General features: G+C 40.7%; 1 protein-coding gene across 6 annotated transcripts in view; it reads left to right on the top strand.

Moving 5' to 3' along the window:
• Positions 1 to 26,306, top strand: part of LOC101172488 (histone deacetylase 7) — a 52,127-nt gene that overhangs the window by 16,044 nt on the left and 9,777 nt on the right. For all 6 annotated transcript variants that reach the window (XM_078947731.1, XM_023955249.2, XM_078947732.1 and 3 more), the window contains exons 2-20: positions 1,866 to 2,050; positions 2,544 to 2,619; positions 2,917 to 3,022; positions 4,275 to 4,354; positions 4,954 to 5,067; positions 5,806 to 5,903; positions 8,579 to 8,677; positions 9,784 to 9,928; positions 10,755 to 10,996; positions 11,078 to 11,296; positions 12,275 to 12,470; positions 12,562 to 12,695; positions 12,780 to 12,900; positions 12,987 to 13,030; positions 17,230 to 17,337; positions 17,536 to 17,591; positions 20,138 to 20,225; positions 20,729 to 20,848; positions 24,927 to 25,024. In XM_078947731.1, the coding sequence (XP_078803857.1) occupies positions 1,866 to 2,050; positions 2,544 to 2,619; positions 2,917 to 3,022; positions 4,275 to 4,354; positions 4,954 to 5,067; positions 5,806 to 5,903; positions 8,579 to 8,677; positions 9,784 to 9,928; positions 10,755 to 10,996; positions 11,078 to 11,296; positions 12,275 to 12,470; positions 12,562 to 12,695; positions 12,780 to 12,900; positions 12,987 to 13,030; positions 17,230 to 17,337; positions 17,536 to 17,591; positions 20,138 to 20,225; positions 20,729 to 20,848; positions 24,927 to 25,024 (2,329 nt within the window). The remainder of the gene's footprint in view (positions 1 to 1,865; positions 2,051 to 2,543; positions 2,620 to 2,916; positions 3,023 to 4,274; positions 4,355 to 4,953; positions 5,068 to 5,805; positions 5,904 to 8,578; positions 8,678 to 9,783; positions 9,929 to 10,754; positions 10,997 to 11,077; positions 11,297 to 12,274; positions 12,471 to 12,561; positions 12,696 to 12,779; positions 12,901 to 12,986; positions 13,031 to 17,229; positions 17,338 to 17,535; positions 17,592 to 20,137; positions 20,226 to 20,728; positions 20,849 to 24,926; positions 25,025 to 26,306) is intronic.

Raw genomic sequence — 26,306 nt, 5'->3', positions numbered from 1 at the left:
TCCTTCAAAAACCCGCAAGGTCTGTTCTGCTAATATAAATATGCTGCAGCAGATGGATCTTTGTTTTAGCATTTGATGTTAAAAAAACAGATTGAAGAATGAAGTAGGTCACATTTTATCATTAACAGTTTAAACGCAAAGAAAGTCTCAGGTTCGGCAGATGGAACGCATGATGAACCTGAGACCTTTTGCAACTTAAAGTTTTGATGTGTTTGTATTTCCCTAATTACCCAGAAAAGCAGGATTCAACTGTAAATAACAAACCAGATGTTTGGACTCTAAGATTTGCTCAAAATCACAAAACTGTTGTTGCTCAAATGTTTAAGACTTTCTGCACAAACACAGCAGGCCATCCTTGCTTATGCAACATTTTGAGCTGCAAGACTAGACTGCAGGAGGAAAACCTGTTTGCTCCAAACATATGATATCATGTGAATGTTTTATGGGAGATTGATTTGGACCTAAAATGTCACTTAAGAATGTGGAAGTGTTTAGGTCTTAACAAGAATTAAGAATTGTTTCATGTTGTGTAGTTTAGCTTCACAGTATTTTGATTCTGGCTTGTTTGTTGCTGAATTAAAAATCCGATCTGATCACTAAATGCTTGTAGTTTAAATGAAGGCTGAAAGGTTTGTTAAGTTTTTTCGTTTGGAGTAGCTTTGCTCCAGGGTCCTTCAGGCAGACAGGTGCAGTAAATTTCCACAACCTTTCCTCCTTCTCACTTTCCTTCTACCCCAGAGCGAATGAGGTTTTTTCTTTCCATACTGTACAGGTCTTCATTTTTGTATCGCTATCGAAACATTCCTCATCACTTGGTTTCAGGTGTCAGTTCACACTGGCACATAAAAACAGGCTCAAATTACCAGAGTGCACACTCAAGCTTCAGCTTTTGTTCTCAAAGCTTGTGAACATTTTCTAAAACGATCATTTCTAACTACTTATTACTAGACCTTCCTTTTCAGGGGGCCATATGATCTTGTACAAGACATAAACAGCTTACAGTGAAACACCTATATTTATTCATTTTTTCTTTAGAAGTGAAATTGATCAACTTTTTGTACAGGCCACATCACAGAAACATGCCATTTTAGCAGAAAGTAATTGCTCCAATTCATCTCGGCCTCCAGTTTATGCTCTCATATATAAATATATTAAAGTACCAATCCCCTTTGGATCTATTTTCAAAGCGTCCCGGACGATTATGCTGTTTTTAGACAAAATCTAAAATCCTGTGTTATTTTCTAAGACATAGTTTAAAGCAAAGCGGCAGAAGTTCATCAGAAATTCACCTCTGGTTTGTGGGCGGGACTTTTGTCCTTGAATAAGCTTGCCTTCATTTCCCATCATGCCTTTGTTTACATTTTCTCCAGCCCCTTACAACCTCAACCTAACGTTAACAGTGATTTCAGCCAGATGCATACCCAAATTGTGGATTGTAACAACTGTTCCACAAAAGTCTAATGGACTTTTTTACGCGTGCATCACCTATGTATATCTTTACATTGCGTACATGGTGCACATATGATGTTAAAGTAGCGTCATTGACACACCAATCACTAATGATTTGCGTATAAACAGCTCAATAATCACACTCGGTTCATGTTTGACTTACATGTCCTTTGCCTGGTTTGTTCGTACTTCCTCTGTGGTTTTACTTGTTTCATTCGTGACACATCTGTGAAAACTTCACATAAAGACCACAACTTTTCTCATGTATATTCATGCATGAACAATTTTCATCCACGCAATATGCCCAAAATGTAAACATGTCTTTAAATGCAAAAATAACGTAGAAAAACCTTTTTGACTGCAGTAGATTCTGACAGTGCTGCTGTGTTTTTCCCCTTGTCTCTTTCCCTCTGTAGTGAATGTGACCATCAGCAATCGAGTGTCATCGCCTGTCCCTTGGAGACAGTCCATGGACCTAAGTCTGAGCCACAGGTTGTTGCATCCAGGACCAGATTCTGGGATTCTGGCCCCTCACCCTCCTTTCTTCCTGGGGTCCCTTAACCCTCAGCATTGTCCACAGTTTTCACAGCCACACATGCAGGTAAAGTGATGCAGAGAATTGGACTGATGAGGCTAAAGCAGACACTGCTTTAGTGTTCATGAATGAAAATAGCAGTTTAAAGGAAAGGATGTCCCAGCAATAAAATCTAATTTTGTCAAGAATGGATGCAAGTTGTACCGTGGCATTTTTATACTCTTATACTTCTTATATTCTTATAGTTTAAATATTGCGAAATCAGTATTTGAAAACACAAGATACACATAGAAGAAAGTTCTTTTGCAAAGTCAACCACAGGAAATAGACATCTGTTTTTACCACAAGTCATACCCAGGTATACCGCTCAGCAGAAATTGTCGAGAAGCAGGTCAGGTTTCTGTAAAGGGATCACCTTCTCAGAAGTTGTTTTGATTCTGTGGCACTCGGCGTGAACATACTGTGGCTGTATTTATTGGCGTTTTAAATTCTTGTGAAACTTCGTCAAACTCCACAATGACTAGATAGGTTCATCTTCGGCCATTTTTTTTCTTGACAGTACAACGCTGAACAAAGGCAAAAGATGGACGAGAAGCCAGAAGAGCAGCTGATGCGAAAGAGTAAAAATGAGCAGAGTGAGTTGTGTCCTTTTTTCACAATTTGTTTTCATTTTCTAAGATGAAGGTTTTTGACCTGAGGCTCATTGAAGCCACACACCTCACAGTACACTGTTATGAAACTGGAGGGATTTTCCATTATTCCTGCTATCTCATTCCATTGAAATCTACCAGATGAGTTGAAAGTACACAAAAGGAAGTGAAAGATTCCAGTTCCCTCTCTGAAATATTTTTTTGAACCCAATTACAGTAAAGATAAAGTTCCGATTGCAGCGTCAAAATAAAAGATGTTTGGTCACGCTTCATGTCTTTCAGGCGCTGTTGCCAGTTCGTTTGTCAAAAGAAAACTTCGGGACCACATCATTATGAAGAACCATGAGAGGGTCACTCCCAGCCACCCCAGCCCTCCCCCAGGATATGGGTGAGAATATTACCAGAGGTTCATCCAAAAAGACCGCCACCTGGAAGAAACGTGGCTCATTCTGTTCAAAACCGCTGCATGTTTAAGGAAAAGTACAGTTAAACAAATCATATCAAATTAAAACCATGAGAGGCGTTGTGTGACCCGCAGTTACTACCCACCCCGCCCTTGCCGCCCCCTTTTGACCTGGCTGATCAGCTGCTACACGCCCCTCACTCTCCTCCTGTCACTCTCGTCCGAACAGCACATGAAAAATTCATGAAAATACACTTTGTATTTTTCAGATTGGGAGCTTTTATGTTGGTTTTATCTCCATAGCAACTATTTCCTTTTTTGGTTGCCTGAGGGTGACGAACAGGTCTATGTAATTTTGAGAAGAATTAGTAAATGTAAATATTAACATTTCCTTGGTAACTGAGGTTTTTTTTGTCAATTCATGTGGTATGTTAAATCATTTCATTCAGCTTGACTCAACGATTCATGTATTAAACTTTCACACCATTCCGGTAAAAATAAAATCGCGAACAAGAGGGGAATGTCCTGCTTGTGAGCTTGCCTAAAAAAAATCTGCAACATCTAAAACTAAAATATTTCCCAAATAGCTTCCCAATGATGCTCAAGGAATTGTGAGGCGATAGATCGAAATCTCTTGGAGGAGTTTACATTTGTAGGAGGTAGTAAAGGGGATTTCTTTTTCTTTTAATTGAAGATGGCGGCCTTTTCCCAAGGTCATAGGTCAAGGAAACTTCTGTTGTGGTTGTAGACTTAATCTTGTGGCAGGTGTGTGAAATTTTGTGTAGATCGCGCGAACAAATGTTTACTTTTCCCGTATTGTGTGAAAATCGTGAAATTTGGCCACCAAGCTGTGGGTCCTGTGGCTATCCCATAATAACTTCAAAATTTTGCTTTGGCTATCCCCAACACGTGCGTTTTGGTTTATTAGTGGACTTTGAAAACATGTTTTAACCCAGGAAGAGACTTTGGCCCCATTCCTTTTTTTTACGGTTTCTCCCGCTGTGATGTCATCATTTCTTTTGGGAGGGGGTCGTTTTACCATGACTGAAATCAATTTTCACTGCGTACAAATTTTGGTGAGATTTGAGGATGCAGAGAGGGCAAAAGTTTCACTCAAAGGGGCAAAAAATTGCAAAACCAATCCAGTCCAGGACTGCTGCAGGACATAGAAATTAGAGCTGCAGTGTTTGCGATTGTGGCAGAAACAAGTCTAATTGAGATTGTTTTGGTTACCAAGGTTACCGGTTTCTAACATGTCCCCAAAGCCGCAGCCAGGAGCCTGTGACCAGCGTCAGGACCTGGCCCTTCGAAGAACAGGTGAGACCTCTGTTTTTTTTCACAGGGACTTCCTTCATGCTATGTGAAGGAAAGCGGCGGATTTTCCATTGCACATGTGTTCATAGAGTCATTTCATGCCCTGATTTAGTAGAATTGCTTCATAAACTAACAACGGTTTTTTTTCTACATGATAGAAACTCCATCCCTTTGCGTTAAAATGAATGAACCTAAATTCAAATCAGGCCAGAGTGGCCGATCAGCTATAAAATCAAAGACAAATCAGAACAAAGCTCTTACACAACTTTAGCCAAGGTATGTGTAAAATGAACTGCGTGAGAGTCCAGAACAGAGCTCCCTCATGGCGTGAATGAAAGTGGGTGTGGCTCCTCCATTCCTTACCCTTCTGCCAACCATTATTTATTTGCCTTGTCCTGCGCCCAAGAGCACACACAGTCGCAGAGGTTATGTTGGCACGGTGACAACACAAACAGGTTTTATCTGATCACGGCCTGCCACTGATTGATTACTGGGAGGTAACTGGAAAATGACCAACCTAAACACAAAGAGCCTCCACTGCAGCACATTTGCATGGCTCAGTTTTAAACTGATTTCTCACCTGTGCATTTGCGCCCCTGCAGTCTCAGAGCCCACACTCAAGTGGAAGTTGAAAAAACTCATCTCCATGAGGCCTAACCCACTGCAGCGCAAGATCAGCGCTCCCCCCTCTGTCAAACATAAGACAGAAACTCTGGGTAAGAGCATCTCCACCACTGCATGTTTGTTTGAGGTGCTTTTGTGTCTTTATGGGTCAGCTGTTGCACCATTTTAATCGATTTTATTTAACCTTTTCCTTCTGCAAGACCCATACTCACACAGTTTCATTCCTTTTTTTTGGGGTCATGTATTTTTCAAAGCGTTCCCAGTGGTCTTTTAGTTATGATTATGTCATTTTTAGCCAAAATCTAAAAACCTGTGTCTTTTTTCTAGGACATAGTTTTTGCAGGGCGGCAATAGAAATGTGTCTCTGAGTTGTAGGCATGGAGTAAGCCTGCTTTCCTTATCATCATCCCTTTGTTTACACTCTCTCCCGCTAGCTTTCAGTCCCTTACAACCTCAATCCAACATCACCGGTTCAACACAAATGACGAGCAACAGTACAGTACAGTGTAAACAAAGACATACGTGGATTTATTTGTGTGCAAGTGGATGCATCAGATGAGGCAGAGCATGAAGCTTGCGGCCCGCTGACTGTAGCACCTACATTACTGCTACAGGCTTTTTTCTAACGCCATTTTCTTGTCTGCTCCTGATTCACAATGGTTTGAATAAAAGAAATACTTAGAAATGCCAAATGTAAGTTAAGTTTTCTTTATAAATGTCCTCCATTGTGAAAAAAAAGCTACAAGAACATGTTAAAAAAAAACCAAAACACCATTTTTATTGGAGTGGTTCTTTGAAGTACAATAGTGTTTCTTCTTTTTGTCTCTCAGACTCATCCCCGAGCAGCTGCAGCAGCTCCTCTGCATCAGGATGCAGCTCACCAAATGATACCCTGTACGACCTTGGCCCCCCACCACCAGCTCATGAGGTGAGCTCCTCCCGTTAATAGACACAAAAGTAATGATTTACATTTGCAGTCAGCTTTTGTTCTTATCTATTCAACATGGACTAAACTTTTTCCCTTTACTATTGTCTTAAGGCAGGAATGTTTTTGTAAAGAGGGACAGATTTGGTGAGGGGAAAACGTGTCAATCGTCCTGCGATTCTTTGAATCCTTATGATAACATTAAATTCAAATGAACTATTTTAGAAAATTCTATTGCACTTGGTTGTTTTTCGTTTCTTCAAATAGAACAGAAAGACATATAAATATGCCATAAATACATAAAAAATGAAGAAAAGGTCTGTCTGGAAAAAAAAAAGGTTTGACATAATGAGATCTGGATTCAGATGAAACATTACAGATAATTCCCCTATTAGATTTTCATTGTAAACTTCTACATTGAAATAATTTAAACAATAAATAAATGCTTATCTTATTGAAAATTGGCACAATTTGTCTGTATTTCCCAAAAAGAAAAATGCAGCCGTCACAGTCAACGTTTTTCCTTTTTTTGTATTTGCAGTTGACATTTTATAATCTATTTTGTAAACGTCTGATGAAGAGGCCCCTATTGAAAATGGGAAAATTGAGATTTATAGGATAATTGTAGTTTTTGTATACAGGTAAACATCAGGAAGCATAAAGTTTGACAAAAGTTTGAATAATTTACTTTTCTTGACACATTCATAACTCTCAGTTTTTCTTTTCTTTGTAAATGCTCATGTTTCATGACACACTGTATTAGTGTTAGAAAGAGTACCTTCTACATTTTTCAGTAATTCTGCTTCCTTGGCTGCACGTGAAGCTTTATGGGAGATATTATTAACATGTTGCAGCTACAGTGGTTGACAAAATTGTTGGTACGCCTCAGTTAAAGAAAGAAAGTCCACAATGCTCACTGACATGACTTGAAACGTTCAAAAGTAACAATAAATTAAAATGTATTGAAAATTAAATAATCAAAATCAGCCATTACTTTGGAGTTGTTGATTAACAGAATTATTTAAAAAAACAAACTAATGAAATAGGGCTGGACAAAAATGATGGTACTTCCATAAAAGACTGTGAACTAATTGTCTAGAGGGTCATGATGAACTCAGGTATGTCCTTTAATTGACATGACAGCTGTTTTCAAACCCAGAATCAGTCAGTCTGCCTATTTAAAGGGAGACAAAAAGTCACGTTGCTGTTTGGTGAAAAGGTGTGAACCACACTGAACATGGACAACAGAAAGCGAAGGAGAGAATTGTTCCAGGACATTAGAAACAAAATTATAGACAAACATTGTAAAGGCTATAGGACCACCTCTAAGCAGCTTGAAGTTCCTCTGACCACAGTGGCACATATTATTCAGAAGTTTAAGACCCACGGGACAGTAGCCAACCTCCCTGGACGTGGCCGGAAGAGGAAAATTGATGACAAATTGAGGAGACGGATAGTTGGAACTGTATCCAAAGAGCCCAGAACAACCTCCAAAGACATTAAAGGTTAACTCCTAGATCAAGGTACATCAGTGTCAGATCCCACCATTCGTCATTGTTTGAGCCAGAGTGGACTTCATGGGAGATGACCGAGGAGGACACCACTGTTGAAAGGAAATCATAAAAAAGCGAGACTGGAATGTGCAAAAATGCATGTTGACAAGCCACAAAGCTTCTGGGAAAATGTCCTTTGGACAGATGAGAAAAAACTGGAGCTTTCTGGTAAGGCACATCAGCTCTATGTTGGTAGACTCAAAAATGAAGCATCCAACCAAAAGAACACTGTCCCTACTGGGAAACATGGAGGAGGCTCAGTTCTGTTTTGGGGCTGCTTTGCTGCATCTGGCACAGGGTGTCTTGAAGTTGTGCAAGGTCAAATGAAATCTCAAGATTATCAAGGCATTCTGGGTAGAAATGTGCTGCCTAGTGTCAGAAAGCTTGGTCTCAGCCGCAGGTCATGGGTCTTCCAACAGGACAACGATCCAAAACACTCAGCCAAAAACCCCAAAGAATGGCTCAGAGAAAAGTGTTGGACTATTCTGAAGTGGCCTTCTATGAGCCCAGATCTGGATCCCATTGAACATCTGTGGAAGGAGCTGAAACATGCCATTTGGAGAAGACACCCGTCAAACCTGAGACAACTGGAGCAGTTTGCTCATGAGGAAGGGCCAAAATACCTGTGGACAGGTGCAGAAGGCTCATTGACAAATACAGAAACCGTTTAATTGCAGTCATTGCCTCAAAAGGTTGTGCAACAAAATATTAAGTTATGGGTACCATCATTTTAGTCCAGCCCTATTTCAATAGTTTGTTTTTTTTAAATAATTCTGTTAATCAACAACTCAAAAGTAATGGCTGATTTTGATTCTTTAATTTTCAATACATTTTAATTTATTGTTACTTTTGAACGTTTCAAGTCATTTCAGTGAGCATTGAGGACTTTCTTTCTTTAACTGAGGGGTACCAACAATTTTGTCCACCACTGTTTGTGTGCAGCTGCGTGGCATTGATTTATGGTTCATACTACCGAGTATTTTGATGTGCTTGTACATATATCTGAAATGAGGTCATCGGTGAAGAATGACATCTTGGTTTTCTTTTTGGACCTGCACTAATGTTTACTCTACGCATGTTCAATCACAACTAAAACACTGATTATTAAAAACCGCGTCTCCTTAGTCTCAACGAATGCTGTTGAAAAATGGAAGCATGGCGCCCAGCTCTCTACCCATCAGCCCCACCACCATGCCCAACATCACAGCTGGACTTCCTGCACAGGTAAGCAACAACTCATCCTTTTGTGGCACTAAAGTGATAGAAGAAAGCTTCTAAATGACATGAAATTTTGAAGGCTGCAGCTCCCTTTGTGTGCAGACTGATATCTTGTCTGGGCTATTTTCAAGTTTTCACTTCCTTCTTTGTCTTGATGATGTTTTTATATTTTGACGATTCGGCCTCAATGAAAGTGTGTAAGCACACGCCGATTAAAGTGTGTGCGCGTACTGTAACAAATACAGCCATGTGAAAAAGAAGTACTGTAATTATTCCTTAAGTTATGAATCATAAAATAATAAAAAACAGTCTTTTGATTGAAAAAAAGTTACTTTGAACAATATAAATTCAACTCCAGCAGTGCAGAATAGGGGATATCCAGTCATGAGTTGTCTTTAAAGTCAAGACTTTTTTGGATCTTGTAAAATGGAATAATGTAGCATTTCTAATAGGAAGTGTCATCGTAACAAACCACAGGATCCTTCAAACAACATGCTTTGAACAGGAAATACCACAGGGGAAATATTTGGGCATCACGCGTCTGGCCACATTCAGCAAAAATACAAATATTGCACAAATACTTCATGGCAACTGCTAAGCATTCTGGACTGGTTGACGGTTTCTTGAAGCCACAGGACCTGATGTGACATTTATTTAGCTTAACTATTGAAGTGCATGAACGAGTGGTTTTACGTAGGAAAGCGACAAATTGTGACACGTTCCCCGTGAGTTAAAAAAAACCCTGGAGGGAATAAAGTTTTTGCTTTCCGCTGAGTTTATTAAAGTGCATGTGTGGGCAGAGTCCTGCAAGGATGAGCGTTTGCTCCACCTACTGCACATTCTCCAAACTGCTGAAACTAGAATCCTTTCCTTTTCTTGAATCATCTCTGTAATGCTTCAATCAAAGAGGTCACCAACAGAAATGCAAGTTTTAGTTTTCGCTCACAAGTTTTTCACATAGTAAGTGTTGTGATTCTAATGGCAGTATTCCAAGAAATAACTTGGATTACAGCTTGGAAAGTATTTTTCTTTTGTAAACGTTGTTATTTTTTGTTTTGTGGAGGCATCTCCTAACTTCGTGAGTCAGCAGCATCATCCTTTTTTCTCCTCAGGCTGACTTGCACATAAGACAACAAATGGCTCTCCAACCTGTCTACCTGCATTCGGAAGGAAGCAGTCAAGCTCTGCTTCAGCGCTTGCAGCCATTGATCATTTTTGAACCACGCACTGGCTTTGTCCACTCCCAGCTCATCTCTGGTGAGTTCTGTCGCAAAAACACTTTATGCATTTCAGAAATGAGCCAAATAAGCTGCTCTCCAATTATATCACAGGATTTTTTTTTAATTGATTATGATAAAAACAACAGTTTTTCATTCATTTTTGTAAAAAAAAATTTCCTCTGTTGCTGTGTTTGTCTTTATAGAAAAACCCTAAATTTCTTTTTTATGATGTTGAAAACTGCTTTTTAAATAAACCATTAATGGAACTTTAAATACATCCAGTATACACTTTCTTTGATGAGAATTATTTTTTCACTACCATTTCTTTTGACTTTTTTGAGATAAAGGCAGTCTAGTCCAGATATGAAGAACATTTCAACTCTTTGTAATTGGAGAAAATCTGTGAAGCAGAAAGTCCCCCCCCCCCCCCCATTTTTGTTTATTTGCAACATTAATTCCAACTGCTAGTTATCAAATATTTGGATGTCTCTGATCTGATCTATTTAAATTGATATGTCATTAAACTTTAGTATTAGTTAATCATGCAAGTAAAGCATGATTACTGCCACAAACAAATAATTGAACCGTGACTTTTACAACACCTTTATGTCCACAGAAAAAAGTGCTGCAATAAGGTGAATACATTTGTTACAAGAGCGCCCTCTGCTGGACCGAACATTGTATTACATATTCATTAGCACGTACATCCAAAAGTAGCTGTAATTTAATATTTTCTTCACTTTAATTGCATTTTTTGAACGATTTATGTTTAAATTTATGCTCTATCCCTTTGAAATTCTTAATTTCTTTTCTTTTTTCCCCCACCGTATTTGAATCTGTTCCTTTCCCTCCACTCTTCCCAGTTCATGGCCTGAGTTCTATCGCTCACCAGCATCCTCCTCACCTGCCGTCCCCCTCCAAAGAAGGCTTGGTCACTTTGCCTTCTCACCAAACTGTGAAGCGGACATATTCAGAGCCACTGCCGCATAGCCACTCAGCTCTTCCCCCCCGCACGTCCCACCACCAACACATTCAGCAGCAGTTGTCCCAGGACTACCACAAGAATGGATTGGAGAGGTTCAAACTAGGCTCTCACTTTATTAAGGTAAAAAGAAGACCATTTGTTCTTTTAAATATTTGTTTAAATATTCAGTAAAAAAAAATGAATAGAAAAAAATCTGTTCAGAAATGCAGCAACAGGCCAGACCTTCATGAGGAGGACATGGACCTAGAGAGCGGTACGGGATCAGGGACAGGGTCGGCTTGCAGCTCAGAACCGGGCTCACTGTGTGATGACGGTCGGCACCGAAGGCAAAGCAGCGCCAGCACTGATTCCGTTGGTGACACAGAATCCATCACCTCCTCCAGAGACAGCCTGATCGAGTCTTCCCTTTCACCCAGCCAGGTGCTGATATGTTTCACCTTTCATGGAGATTATACAGTTTTTGTTGCAGATTAACAGGTCTGTTCCCCCTGCTTTATGGGTTTTCCAGATTTATTTTATCCACCAATTAGATTGTCTCAATCTGCTTTACAAAAGCAAACTTTGCATAAAGAGGCATTTGGTTCTGTTTCTTACTGAACAAAACTAACAGAGAACCGACAAGCCCCACCCCCCACAATACACTAATGTTTCTGTGCTCATATAGACATTTATTGATAAAATGGAGCTTTTAGATTTATACGATAATTGAATTATAACTGTGTTATGTTTTTCCATATAAAATAATTAAAATTTCTACAACTTTTGAAGGCAGTTTCTTTCAAAATAAAATACCCCCTTGTGTCAAATCAGATCCTCCTGCTGCTGCAGATTTACCTCAATTACAGACGTGAGAAAATCAAGCCAAACATGTCATTATCTATCATCAAAATGCACCAGAAAAACTAAATGGAAAAACTTAATTAAACAAAACTACATTTCAGTTGAATTCAGTTCAATTATTTTAATTTTAAAGTACTTTTGATGTAAAAAAAAAAACAAAAAAAAAACATCAGTCCCCCCACTTGCAATACAATAATGAGATAAACCCCTCATAATATTGTACACAAATAAACACCAATACAGGAGAAATTAATTATGAATTACAAACCCATTATTTCCTCAAGCTGTTGGCCTTTTTCTCCAAAGCCAGAGAGCCAGAAAGGTGGAATAAAAGAGCTGCATGTGGGTTGCAGACCTCTGGTTTAGAGGTTTATGTTTTACCATGTGGAGGCGCTGTTGCTTTGGATGAACAAGCTCCAGAAGGATGGCCACAATGCCCTTCCTGTAATGATATGGCACATCACACATAATTCCCTAAATCTCCATATTCAGCAGATGTGAAAAAAAAAATCTATGATTTTTTTCAAGTTCCTTTTATAAACGTTTTGCGAATTACAGAGACAGCTGAACGTCAGAGCAAGTCTGCAGCCGGATGCGCTGACCGTACCAACTGCCTTTTGGCACAAGCCGGTGTACCGGACGCGCTCCTTACCGCCCTCCACCTCGCTGCTCTCCACCTCGCAGCCCTGCGTGACGGTGCCGTCTCTGACGTTGTCTAACGCCGGTTCAGACGTGAAGTTACGCTTCACTACAGGTGGGAGAATCTTGATCTGGGACGCTCCAGCTGAGTGACGAAAATGGAAGAGACCTGGAAAAGGAAATTCTAATCAGATGTGTATCTCTAGGTCTGGCGTATGATTCTCAGATGCAGAGGCACCAGTGTTCATGTGGAGACAACAGCCGCCACCCTGAGCATTCGGGTAGGATTCAGAGCGTCTGGTCCAGACTAAATGAAAGAGGGCTGAAAAACCAGTGCGAGGTGCGCTTAAGACAAATAAATGTTCAAGATTTTCCTAGAACGACATCCGTTGAATATTCACACATAATTGGTCTGTTTTTAAAGTGCATCCAGAGCAGAAAGGCCACAGCCGAGGAGCTGCAGTCAATTCATTCAGAAAAGCATGTGCATTTGTTTGGCAACGACACGCTCAGCCGCCTCAAGCAGGACAACCACAAACTCACTGGTACGTTTGACACCAACACACTTAAAAATACTCTTATAAGATTCATTTCACACATTCAGCAGTTAAATAAATACTGTCTGTTTCAGGACCTCAGCCTCTTTTTGTCTTACTTCCATGTGGAGGGGTTGGGGTGAGTGCTGCACACATAATGACACACAATCACACACTTCACAGAAACATAAAAATAACCACACAAGTCATGTGGGACTTTTTCCACTTGCATTACTGAGCAGCAAACATTACATGGCTGATTATGCTTCATTACACAATTGACTTAATGATACTACAAGTTGACGATTCTGTTTTGTTTGGCTAAGATAACTCAGAAAGCTCCAAAATCAAAGACATCATCTGGTAAAAAAAAAAAAGAGAAAACTAGAAAAAATATAACACGAAATGCTGCCGGGAAGTTTTCATGAGGGAAATAGAAGTGTGCAAGAAAGAAAAAGAATAGATGGGGAAAACTGAATGGGTCTGGGTGGCAGTTGATAAGAGGCCTGATCTGCTGGGATTTCCGGCCTTCGGCTGCTTTGGTGATTGGAACAAGATGGCAAATTCTGTGATAAAAGAAATTCCTCTGATTCCATCTTTTCGCAGCTACAGTCCATGGGGAATGAGTAACAGAAAATACAGTAGAAGACAAGACAGAATAAAATTCTTATATGTCAATGAGTCCACACAAAATGTTTACTCTCGCCTGTTATATGCAAGGAACGCTTTAAATTGCTCTTCAAATTATTTTTTTTTAGATGCTGTTTAAGTACAGCTAGCAGTTTAAACCACTGACTAATGCTTTTTAGTAGCAATGTGCATCTTTCCTTCTCACACGAATCGACACACATCTCAATACATAGTGCCTGAATCAATACACACCAGAATCATGTAGTTTTCAACCAAAACTGGTGTCACTCTCAGTACTAGATTGAATTTTTGAAAGAGTGTAACGATTCATTTGAGCAACGATTCGATTTGCACCATAATTAGAAGTTGCTGATCTGATTCACAGTTGAAATTGGTTCATTTTGATCGACTGGATCAGATTCACCGGCCTGAAATTGATCCAGGATTCTAAATGTGCTAGCAATGCCTCAGGCTTCAGCAGAGCTGACATTATGTCTGCTGTTGCAGTTCATGAGTGCAAAAAGTACCTGGACAGTCAGTACTGTGAGAAACGCACGTCGTCTTAAGAGGCGGTTGGAGTCGTGTTACCGTTGTATTTTCCTAAAGATTTTAAAACGTCTCCATCTTCAGAAAATCCAGAGTATCTCAGCACATTCGTCTGTTATGATGGCTCAATGATGCTCGACGTCTTTTTCCTCCACCTTCCACCATCACATGTGTGCGTTGTTTGCTGTGCTGGTGCTCGGTTGTGACGTCAGGCAGAGTAAATCAAGTTCCATTTAACGTCTTTACATGATCAGAAATGAATCTCTGTGCCTCAATCCAAGGGATATTTTCCCAATATCGACACAACCGATTTATTTCATTTTAAAATTATTTTATTGGCTCCTCTCTCTCTGTGTGGGGTGGGTGGTGCCGGGCCTGGGGTGTCGGCGCCTCCGGGGGTGGGCCCCTGGGCTGGGTGGCCCTGGCCCCTTTGCTGGGGGTGGGCTGGGGGACGGCTGTTTGACCACCGGGGGACAGTCTACCAGCTGTCCCCAACTTACCCCCTTCCTTATATAACCTCATATTAGGGTGAGGGGGTGGGGGGTCTAGCCTGCGATGCGCCTTGGGGGGGGGGGCTACTTGGGAGTGGCCCCCCTCCTATGGTTGCCGTATGGAGTGGGCCCCCCCTCTTTCGGTTTTATTTGCACCTTAGACATGTAGGGTCCTTGGTAGGGGGGGTGCTTGGACATCACTGCAAGCAAGCAGCAGATGTCCTCCTGGCACCCTACCCGCCAATTTTAACCGCACCTTAGACATTTAGGGCCCCTTGGTGTGGAGGGTGAGGGGACATCACTGTGAGTAATCAGGAGATGTCCCCTTAGTGCCCTACTCGCCAATTTTAACTGCACCCCCCTTAGTACACACACCCCTCCCCCTTCAATATATACATTCAAACATAAACACACACACATGCACACAAACACCCTCTCAAACACCCATACACGCACACACATTTTACAAGGAAGGTGGGACCTGGGTCCATCTGTCCCCTACCCCTTCCCTGGTGGGGGGTGCGGGCCCCTTGGCGATGGCGGCCGTGTCCCTTGGGTGCCGGCTCCCTGGGCCCGGCGGTGCTCTCTCCGCACGGTGGGGGGGTTCATATTACACCTGAGCCGGGGGTGTTCGTGTCCCTGGGGGGTGGGTCCTGGTCCTTGCCCCTGGACGCTGGGCCCCGCCAAACTTCCAACATGGCCGAGCCTGGTCGGGCCATATTTATAACATCCCTTGTGGGCCGCCCTTTTTTCCCCGGGGTTCCCCCCTCCTGGGCGGGGGCGGCGGGCCCCTGCCTTGCTCCTACCTGGACCAACCGTGGGCCGGGTGGGTGGCTGCCTGGAGTGCGGAGCGGGTCTCCCTTGGGGGGTCCTGGCTCGTACCTGGGGTCGGGGCGGGGGGATGCCCGGAACTCCTGGGTGGTGGTGGGGTGCTCGTCTGGGGCTGTGGGCGTCCCTCTCCGGTGGGGCCCTGCGTTGGGCTCTTCCGGCGCGGCGGGGGGCTGCTTTCCTGGCTGGGCTGGGGCGGCGCTCTCTTTCCCTCTGCGCCTCCCTGCTCTCTGGCTCTGGGGGCCTCGCGGCGGTCCTGCTGGCCCTGGCCTGGGTGGCGGTCTTGGTCGCCCGGGGGGCGGTTGTTCCCTGCCTGTTCCCGTGTGGCGTTGGGGGGGCTCCGGCTGCCGCTGCTGCTGCGGCGGGGGTATGGGTGTGGGGGTGGCTGGGCGCTCCTCCTCCTTCTTTTCACATTCCACCATCCATTTTAGAAGAACATAAACACTCACCTGAGCACAGGTGTTAGCTCACCTTTGCACTAATAGTTTGCATGATTGAATGAATGAAAGATTTCACACTAGTTGGTTTAAAGGCATAGGTATGCGTTCGTGAACACTATCTGTTTTGTGTGCATGTTGACATGTGGACATTTTTGCGGCTAGCAGGTGTGTTGATAATATTTGAGTGTGTGTGAACAGGCCCCGCCCTTTTTGTACTACATTTGAACCGTACCGTAACGATAAACAACCAGTAAACCTGCCTGCTCTATGCTGCTTCATGGTCTTACCCCCCTTCCCCTCCTATTATCACCCTCCTACCCCCCCCCTCTCTCTAACGTCCCTCTCTCTTCTTCCCTCCTTTCCTTTTCCGTCCGGTCCAACACCAAAGATTTTCAAACATGATTGAAATTAATAAAGTTTGGCCTCAATTACAAAAGGGGTTTATTCAGACATACCTTTGGTTTGTCTGAAGATGAATAACCCCTCTTGTTAAAATAAAATATGTCCAACACAAGAGGCCCTCAGCTCTCATCTGTTTGCCTAGCTGTTGGACAGGACAAGTTAGAAAAAAAAAAAAAAAAAAAAAAAAAAAAAAAATTATTTTATAATGGTTAAGGTGTTCCATAAACCACTTGCTTCAGACAGATCAATCGGTTTGGATAGAATGACACATCGATATAGTTGATGAATTGTTCCCCCCCTACATTTCTGATATGCATCTAAATGATTGACTGTAGAACTGGACTGAGTTTAGGTGACCCTTGGAAAATGATTTACTTCCAGCTCCAACTAAATTAAGTCAATTCAGTCGCCATTGTTATGCGATATGGACACCGCCATGTTGGAGCCAGATGCCGTCAGTAAGCACATCCAAGTCGGTCTGAGTCAACGTTCCTATGGCAACCGCTTTCGCCAATCAGGAGTGAGCTTGCTGGAAGTCCACACCCTTACTATTAAAAAGCGGGCCACTTGAAATCTGTCAGTCAAGTATTTTGTACTTAAGAGATGAGACCACCTACTTTTATCGAAGCATCTGATTGGTTAGTTCATAACTCAAATAACTTGAACTACAGAAAAAATATGAAGAAAAAGAGGACTATCAAGAAGATTTTTAAAAAAGGGATCAGAGCAAGAACAGTTGTAATTTGCAAAGGAATGACTGAGTAATAGCAGTTTATTTTTCTTTAGACATCTATGGGATTTTGGCTTCTTGGAGCCAACGGATACTCCCTGTGCTTCACTCAGTCCAGTTCTCTTATATAGTCAATGATCTGAAGAGTCCTGTGAAAAATAAGACATCAAGTGTTTAGAAAACTGCTAAAGAGAGTCAAAAGCTGCCCAAAGGAAAGATAGTTGTAGTTTTTCTGCAGAATTTTTATGAATTACCTTGATGTACCCCACAGGTGGACATTGACACAGTGTGGAATGAGCATCACACTGCAGCAGCATCTCGCATCGCCGCCGGGTGTGTCATAGACTTGGCGCTGAAGGTGGCACAGAGAGAGCTAAGGGTGCGTTGTGCAATCTAATTTTTTATTCCCTCTATTCTAAATGAATGAATTATTTAGTCTAACTGGGCTTGAATTGAACATACAATGAGCAACAACATGAAGAGGTTTGCAGCCTGAATGATGGGAGGGGGCATGGTGTTAAAAAAGCCTCCAGGTTTGAACCTGTCTTGTTTTTTTTTTGTTTTTCCCCTTTTAAAGAATGGCTTTGCAGTGGTGAGGCCCCCAGGTCACCATGCAACCCACTCCTCCCCTCTGTAAGTACAGCAGCAGCAGCCGTGCACTCACAAATACACATTCACACCACCAGCCAGGGGGCCTGCAAATTGTTTCAGGGGATTTATTACAAATCAGCTAAACATCTGAAGGAGAGAGTGCGCAACTGTGTGTGTAAATGTGCGATGTGTGTGCTACCTGCCCAAAGCCCGGGGCAAACTACCCCGTCTGCTGTTCCTTTTAAGCTTTCAAGACACTAAGCAAACCACCTCAAACGAGCCGTGCGCGCAGCTCATGTATGTTCTGTACATGTGTGCCTATGTGCATATTCTCCTGCATTGCTTTGTGTCAGTCTTTGATAGCAGGCATTAGGCAAGAAATCACATTCATCTGGGACTGAGTGTGTGAGCTCAGCAGTGCTTGTCACCCGTTATTTATGGGGAGGTTAAAGACTTTTTATGAGCAAAGTTTTGGACAACATTAAAGTATATTCTTCCCTTTTACACATGCATGCTGACATTGCTTTTTCCAACATTCCTTTGTTGTTGTGCACATATATCGTTGTAGACAGTGAGCGTTCGACGGACGGCTGCACCAGAGTTCACTTTTGCAAGTTCGTTCCTCGCACACTTTCAGCTTCTCAGACTCTGTTGTCATTTCAGATCTGGATTGCATTTCATATTAACCTAATTATATTGTTTGTTGCAAAATCTGCGGGTTGAAAACTTGTCACATGTGCAAGATTTTAGACTCATCGTGAAATTCTAAGAACTGAAGAAGACATTCTTGTTTGTCAGCTGGGAAAAAGTTGAACAAGTGACAACACTGTTCTTTTCTCAAATACATAAAAGCTAGTGTCCTGTTTACAGAAAATAGTTAGGGAACTGCTATTGTATTAGAAGCAGGACCCCCCCCCCCCCCCCATATGTTAGACAGTCTTGATTTATAAGGCACTGTTTTATTCATTTGAAGTTATGACTTTTAAATGTGCATCAAAATGTTAGTTTGGTAACTTTTCTTTAAACATCTTTGTAAATACAATAGTGAAGGAAGATTACTCTATATTGAGTCTTTCTCTCTTTGCAAGGAAAGCTAACAAAAACAGGAAATACAAAACTTCTTACAGTCTGTATATCAAAAGGAGTTACAAATTGATGTAGAAACTATTTAAAAACACACCAAAAACACAAGTTTAGGAATCTACAATGGCATTTTTACCATATGTGCAGAATTAACCAACTATCATAAAAATTTGGTTCCGTTTTATTTAGAGGTGTTATCGCATAATCGGGATTAATTAATTACAGACATTTTAGCGCGCAATTTAAAAAAAAAAATACATTTTTAATCTCTTTTTTGCGTTGACTGTTGCTTCCATGTAAGTCCGTGGATTTCTGATAATGCACGGATTTAAGAGCGTTTTCCCACTTAAACGAAAAATGTAAACATTAAATCAATTATTATAACTTCAGTCCTGTTATATTTTTAGCTTGAAATCGTTTTTGACAAAAATTCAGACTATATAAACGTGGTGCCCCCCAATTGTTTTTCTTTTTCCTTTTTTGTTTGTACCCTCATCCCACATTTCTAACATCCCACTCTCTCCTTCTCTCTTCTTTTTTCCGTCCTGTCCAAAAAAAGAAGCATACAAACATAATTAGTATAGATAAAATGTAGTCTCAAATACAAAGGAGGTTTATACAAATATACACCCCATGTGCCAGAAGATTTACAACTCCCATTTGTAACCGTAAAATCTGTCCAACTCAAGAGGCCTTCAGCTCTGATCCGTTTGTTCAGCTGCTGGACAGAACAAGTTAGAAGGAAAAAACTAATAATAATTAAAAATAATAAAAATTGTCATGGTAACAGATACAGTGCCTGCTTTACAAAGCAATTATTAGGTTAAAAATTTGAAATGAAAAATAAATTAGATTCATTATTACAGCTGACATAAATTTATTGTTTATATTAAGGAAGTAATATTTGCATTCTATTAAATGACTACATGAATATGAATTTCTATAGCACTGTACATCACCATCAGGGTGCCATGGGGCTTTACAATAAAACAGAGAGGAAAAAAAAAGTAAAAATTGCGTAAATTAAGAACAACATTTTAAAAACGACAGCATAAAATTAGAACTGGGAATAAAATGACTTAAGAGACAGATAAGAATTTAATAAAACGAGTACAAGACAATAAGATGCCACCAACACTTGAGTATTAAAACCCATTATAAAAAGGTAAACTTTATTATAGTTAAAGAGAATCCCCCCCAAAAACAACAACTTTGTATTGTTTTATAAGTTGAAAGTAATCAAGCCAGAAAAAACGTTTTGCATAACTTTGCAAACAGTAAATCTAACCTTATGCAGGAGATGTTTGTTCTAAAAGTATCTGCAGTACTGGCCCACGTGGCAGGCGCTGCGGTTGTCACCACTCGCATAGCCACCATGTGAATCAAACTGAAGACACGTCTCCGAGATTCTGAGGGTCCATATGGTGATTTAGTGACTTTAATTTGCTGAAGATGAACTTTTTAAGCACATATGGCTGCCACTCTTCCTGTCTGTTTGTCCACAGGGGCTTCTGTTTCTTTAACTCTGTGGCTATCGCTGCCAAGCAGCTCCAAAGCAAGCTCAACGTCAGCAAAATCCTCATAGTAGACTGGGTAAGGAGCACAGCCAATGATCATCACACGGACAACACGCTAATGCCACCAGCTCACAAATGATTCATGGGTACAGACAAGGTTTGAGGCACACAGTAGCCCTCCTCATTAACATTTAGACCCACTGGAGGATTGGTTCTGCTTTCAACGTGTGAGCTTGCATGTTGTTAGCATTGCATTAAAACTCGCACACAGTGCATACATGTGCAGAAATTGATTCACAGCCAGTTCATTGTGTCTGCTCAACATGTGTTTATGAGTCTGCACAAAGTGTTTACACATTGCATCCTATCTGGCATGTCAAACTAATTAAGAAGTATTGAAACTATACAATGAGAGTACAATTTACAAAGTTTTCATCCTACATTGTATTGAAGAATACAAGATTTGATTTCTTATTAGAGGGAAGGCGGGAGACTGTGTTTGTACCACTACCAGTGGTACTACTGATTCAAGTTTTCGTCTTCCCCTTTTTCCCAAACTTTCATTCAATTTCTGCTTAGGATGTTCATCATGGAAACGGCACCCAGGAGGCCTTCTACGATGACCCAAGTGTCCTCTACATCTCTCTGCATCGCTATGATGACGGAAATTTCTTTCCCGGTAGTGGAAATCCTAACGAGGTATACTTTTACTTAATTCACAGCTTCTTTTCTGCCGTTTGGGGGATTTGTGTTATTATAAAATGAGGGGGAAGCTGCCTGATGAAAAAAGAAAACAAATGTTTTTTTGGTATAAAGGAAGGTGGTGAAATCCAGAGTTTGGCATGAGTGGTGTCCAAGAGATTCAGGTAATCCAAAGTGTTGATCAGGCTAGAAAAAGAAGAACAGGAATCAAAACAAATCAAGGTGAATCAGGACGAATTCAGATGAATCAAGATAAATCAAGACAAAGAAGGACCAAGACAAATCTGCAATGAATCAAGAAAAATAAGAATGAAGACAAATCAAGAACAATTGAGAAGAAAAGCAAAAATCAAGACGATTTCAGACAAATCAAGACAACTCAAAATTAAATCAAAACAAATCAGAACAAATTAAAAATGAATCAAGAAGTAGAATCAAGAGAAATCAAGACAAATCAAGAAGAGGAAAAATCAAGATGAATCAAGACAAATCAAGAAAAAATCAAAACAAATCAAGAGAAACTAAGAAGTAGAATCAAGATAAATCCAGACAAATCAAGATGAATTAAGAACCAGGAAATGTACCATCATAATATTCTAAGGGGTGAGTGCTCAATACCACAAGACATTAGTTGAGAGACTGGTGTGAAGGGGCTGGTAGAAACGGCCTCTGCAGGTGAGTGGATATGGGCTGCAGGTGTGTCTGCGTTTCTCTCACGAAAACAAACAGCATCTGAACTTCTGCAAAGATGGATGTGGATGTTGTGCACACAAAAGGAAAGCGTTACAGCCGACCACCGCTAGCTCCACAGGAAAAGTGTCTATTGGGGGGCGGACTTTTTTCGGAAGGGGCTGTTCTCGTCTGTCAGCTCGTGAGAGCCCATTCGTTTTCATGGATTGGAGGGGGGGGGGGCTCAGAGACCAGGTTTTTAAAGGAATACTCGAAAATGTTAGAACGGATCAAAATAACCCTTTGGGTTTTCTTTTTTCATGAGGAATGAACATTATAACACACTTAAAAGCTCAAAAATCGTTTTTGCATGGCATAGACCCTTTGAATATCCATTGATTAGTCAATTTCATTTTCTAAAATCAATTTTGTTTGGTTAAAAAAGCTTTCACAAAACCAGAGATCTAAGCATCAATTAAATGTTCAATTTTTATATCAGAAACTATTTTTTTCCGTATAGAAGTACGGGAAATTGCTATAAAAGAATCACAGTTAATGAGGCATATATATTTTTCAATTTCTCATTAAAAAATAATTTAAATTGATTTTAAATGAAACCGGAATAAAAACTAGTCCTACTTTTGTGTCAGAGTTTGTACTGTGATTCTGGTATTTGAACTGTTTAGGCATACATAGTGATTGCATAACGGGGGAACTTTCTGATGGGGTGCAATTCTTTTCTCTTCAACATTTTTCACATCAAACACTCCTATATGACATATTTTACTCAAAATGTTGTGATTTTTTTCATCAAGTTGAAAACTTCTTTTTAAAGTCTCACTCCAAACCTCTATTGAGCTCTTTTAGTGTGGCTTTTTAATTATGATTATTCAGTTTTTAGCCAAAAAAAAAAAGTCTGTGTTGTTTGACATAGTTTCTACAGAGCGGCAGTAGATTTGTCTGAGTTTAGGGGGCGGCACCGGGACAGTTGACCCCCATCTGCTTTATACACATACCTTTTACCTTTTACATTTCAGATTTCTGTACACCAACCTTCATATATGAAACAGAAAAGCCCACATATTCTGTCTGTGGTCTCACCAAAACCAAATGTGATGACTACTTCCAGTCAGATGAAATGACCCCTTCCTATGCTGCCCCCTTCCCCCCCTCGATTCAGCCCCTCACATTCCCTGCATTTACTTTGCCAGCCTCCCCCACCATGACACTGTTTTCCTATAAAATCCCCCAACGAGGGATGGCACATAAAGCGCTTCTTTGACTTGGATGTGGCTTTGCCTTAAGTGGACTCTGAACCTCTGAGAAGCAGTGTGGTGAACCTCTGGAGTCTTGCTGTCCCCCTTGTAGGTATCTAACTCTCCATGGGGTAGGAAAGAGATGCCATAGTCATAACAGAGCGCCCCAAGTAGCTCAAGGAAATCAGCAAAGACCTAATACAGTCTGACAACTCTTGAAACATGAAAGAGGAATAGAAGACAACTTTTTTTCCGGGGCTGTTGCAGGAATTGTGTGTGTCTCTGTGTGCACATGGCTTCAAATGTGTGTGCACGCGAGCGTGCACGCAGGCACATTACCAGCTGGCAAAGAACGGGAGAACTCATATGTTTTTCGTTTGCCCTGTGAACATCCCGTCCACGGAGAGAAGAATGGAGACAGACACTCTGCGATGCTCATCAGCATTCTTTCTCTTCGAGCATCCTCTCACATCCACACACGGCTAAAACAAAAATTACCAGTCATTTCTGCCAAGAGCTTGTCAATCCGCCTCCTCAGTCCTCCCTCAAACTGACACACTGACTGATGGTGAAAGGTTTGAGGAACAGCTAAATGGCTGATAGCAGGACTACGAAGAGTGAAAGACAATAATTCCAAACTTCTTTCCAAGATCTAGGCCCCGGTTCACTTTTTGCCCTTAAACTGTGAAGGTCTCAGAAGAGGCTCCTCCCCTCTGCTTCACCTTATGGATCTCACAATGCATATAAACAAGCAAAAACAGGTTACATAAAGAGGTGAACATGTCACATACATAACAGAAAGTCAAACACTATAACCACTGTACATACTGCAAAAATAGGCAGCCTAAAAATAGGAAAAGAACATGAATCTTAAAGAGAAAATCACTGGAAGGTGTAAAAGTATCAGTCAATGCAGAAAGTTATTTTTACCTAGCGAGAAATCTGATGATAAGATCAAAATCCAGAAACAAGCAGTTCCACAAAAGCATTCAAATAAGCTAACTATTAGATCAGAGGTGGACGAACCTTTTGACTTGTGGGCCACAAAGGGTTCTAAAGTTTAACAATAGGGTCGGACCAGGAGCAGATGTGCAGAGTGATTTGGTGATCCACCTCATAAGAAAATATGGAATTTGGACAAAAGCCTGAAACAGAACATTTTGGAGTTTTTATTTCAAAACTTGTTCCTCAGAAAAAAAGAAAAGCCAACTTAAAGAAATGCTGCATTTATGTGACGTTGTGGGTTGATGAGAAAAATGAATGTACAACTCGAAAAACACACATGAACGTCAGAAAAACAACAAATCCTCCAACACTGCATGACAGCAGAGTAGCATTCTGAATTTAAACAAAGGTCAATGTATCTGATGGAACATTTTATATGGGGAGACATAATCCAATAATAAGAATAAAAGTTTTGAAATAGAAACTCCCAAATTTTCTATTTAAAAATGTATATTAATTTTAAATTAAAGCTTGTTTTTGTCCAGATTCCATGATATGTCTTTCTTTATGGGGTGGATTACCAAAACACTCCACGCATCTGCTGCTGGTTCGGCCCTTTAGTCAGATTTTAGAACTCCATGAGGCCTGGGAGTCAAAAGGTTTGCCCACCCGTGTCCTAGATCCTAGCTCTTGATGAGACAAAAAGTATTGAATATTCTGATTTTGAGAAAAGCTTGGTTTGAATTTAGAACCACTTCAAATCTGGTCAAATATCTTTAATGTCCAAAAACAAGGTTTGAAATCTTTGCCGTGCACGCTTGTAATTGTTTTTATTTTTATTTTGCATCTCGTGTTACTTTTTTAAGAGCAACAGGCCAGCCCAGATAATTTGAAGCACTTTTGCGGCCTAAAGTGATTTATAAGATTATTTGACAAATTGCATCAAAATCAAAATGGAGGCTAAGAGGGTGTTGAATTAACAGCCACCCGCCTCACATTTAGAAATCATAATCATTCCCTTATGCTGCCTCCAAGCCACGCAGCCACTCGCTGTTGCTGCAATGCAATGTTTTGCAAGAATTTTTCTGATTGTTTTGATTTTTGCCCTTTTAACACATGACGCACATCTTCTACCGTCATGCTTTTTCTGATCTGTCGCTAAAATTCGTCAATGTTTGTTTGAACATCTTGGGTTTTTTTTTCAGGTGGGTTCAGGTGAAGGGAAAGGCTTCAACGTGAATGTCGGATGGATGGGCGGCTTGAACCCTCCGATGGGCGACGCAGAATACCTGGCTGCATTTAGGTAAAAAAAATGTATAGTTCATATCTATACTCACATCATAATTGTTATTTTTGCTAAACCACGACATCAGATACAAACATTGTAATATGTGACTAATTTCAAACATCAGTTTTGCAAACAGTTCAGTATTTTTGATTTTTTTTTTTTGAATTTTTTAACCTCCTAAAAAAGAAAACGTCATGTCTGGCTCAAGACTTTTGATATCATTTTAATGTGTTCAAAGTTCAAAATCGGGCGACAAAAATGTAGCTCTTTCTGAATTTCACTGTTATCAGGAAAGGATTTAAACTCTGACAAAAAAGTATAGCTGTAATGTAAACTGCACATAAAAACATGTGCAACATGTTTGAAAATGTTTGCCCTAACAAGTTAATGGGGAGTTTCAGTCCGCAAGTTGAGCATTAAGCCTTCACATCACTCAGAAACGTCTTCCGATGCCCGCCGCTCTCAGCGTCGGCCGACACTGGACGCCAAACCACAACTTTATTTTCAACCACCATTCAAATAAGTCAGAGTCAATCCGTCAGCGCTATGAGTCACTGCAAATTATCAGCACATTAGATGAAACAGGCAACAGAACATGTCAGTCAAATGCATAATTTACCCCAACCCGCCTGTTTTTCATAGATTATATCTGCGTTATAGCAGTTATTCTGGAACACGGACTCATCCAAACCAGAATAAACCCAGTAAGCACTTTCATGCATTCCCTAAACTATTTACTCTTCCTCAAACAAACTTTAATTCTTGGATTATTAATTTAAAAATTAATTAACATAGACGTCGGAAAGGAAAATCTCCTCTTGTCTTCCTGTTTGTTTGGGGCTTTTAACCAAATATTGAATACAATTTAACTTCATTTAGCATCCCTATGGTCTGTAGAAAATGTACACCTTAAAGCCGTGTCACACAGCCACTACGGAGATTTTCGCATTTTCCACATATTAAATTGCGGTCTTTCGTGATAAATGCGTGAAATGTAATTCATACGTGTTTTTTTATGAGATGTATAAGCAAATTTGTTGCTTTCAACGACCGATCCACGTATGTCTAATGGAGGTTTCATGCATGTACCACCGACGTATAACTTTTATGTTGCGTATACGGTGCACATATCATGTTCAAATTATGTAATTGACGTAGGAATCTGTAAGGAATTACATATAAACATCACGATAATCACGCACGGTTCAGGTTCTACGGTGATTTACGTGTTCTTTGTGTGGTTTATTCGTACTTCCTCTGTGGTTTTCACGTGGTTCATTCGTGATACATCTGTGAA

Source organism: Oryzias latipes, chromosome 5 (genome assembly GCF_053564925.1).
Source record: "Oryzias latipes strain Hd-rR chromosome 5, Olatipes_Hd-rR_3.1".
NCBI lineage: Eukaryota > Metazoa > Chordata > Actinopteri > Beloniformes > Adrianichthyidae > Oryzias > Oryzias latipes.
The sequence above is the reverse complement of the archived record's forward strand: the minus strand, read 5'-3'. Positions and strand labels throughout refer to the sequence as shown.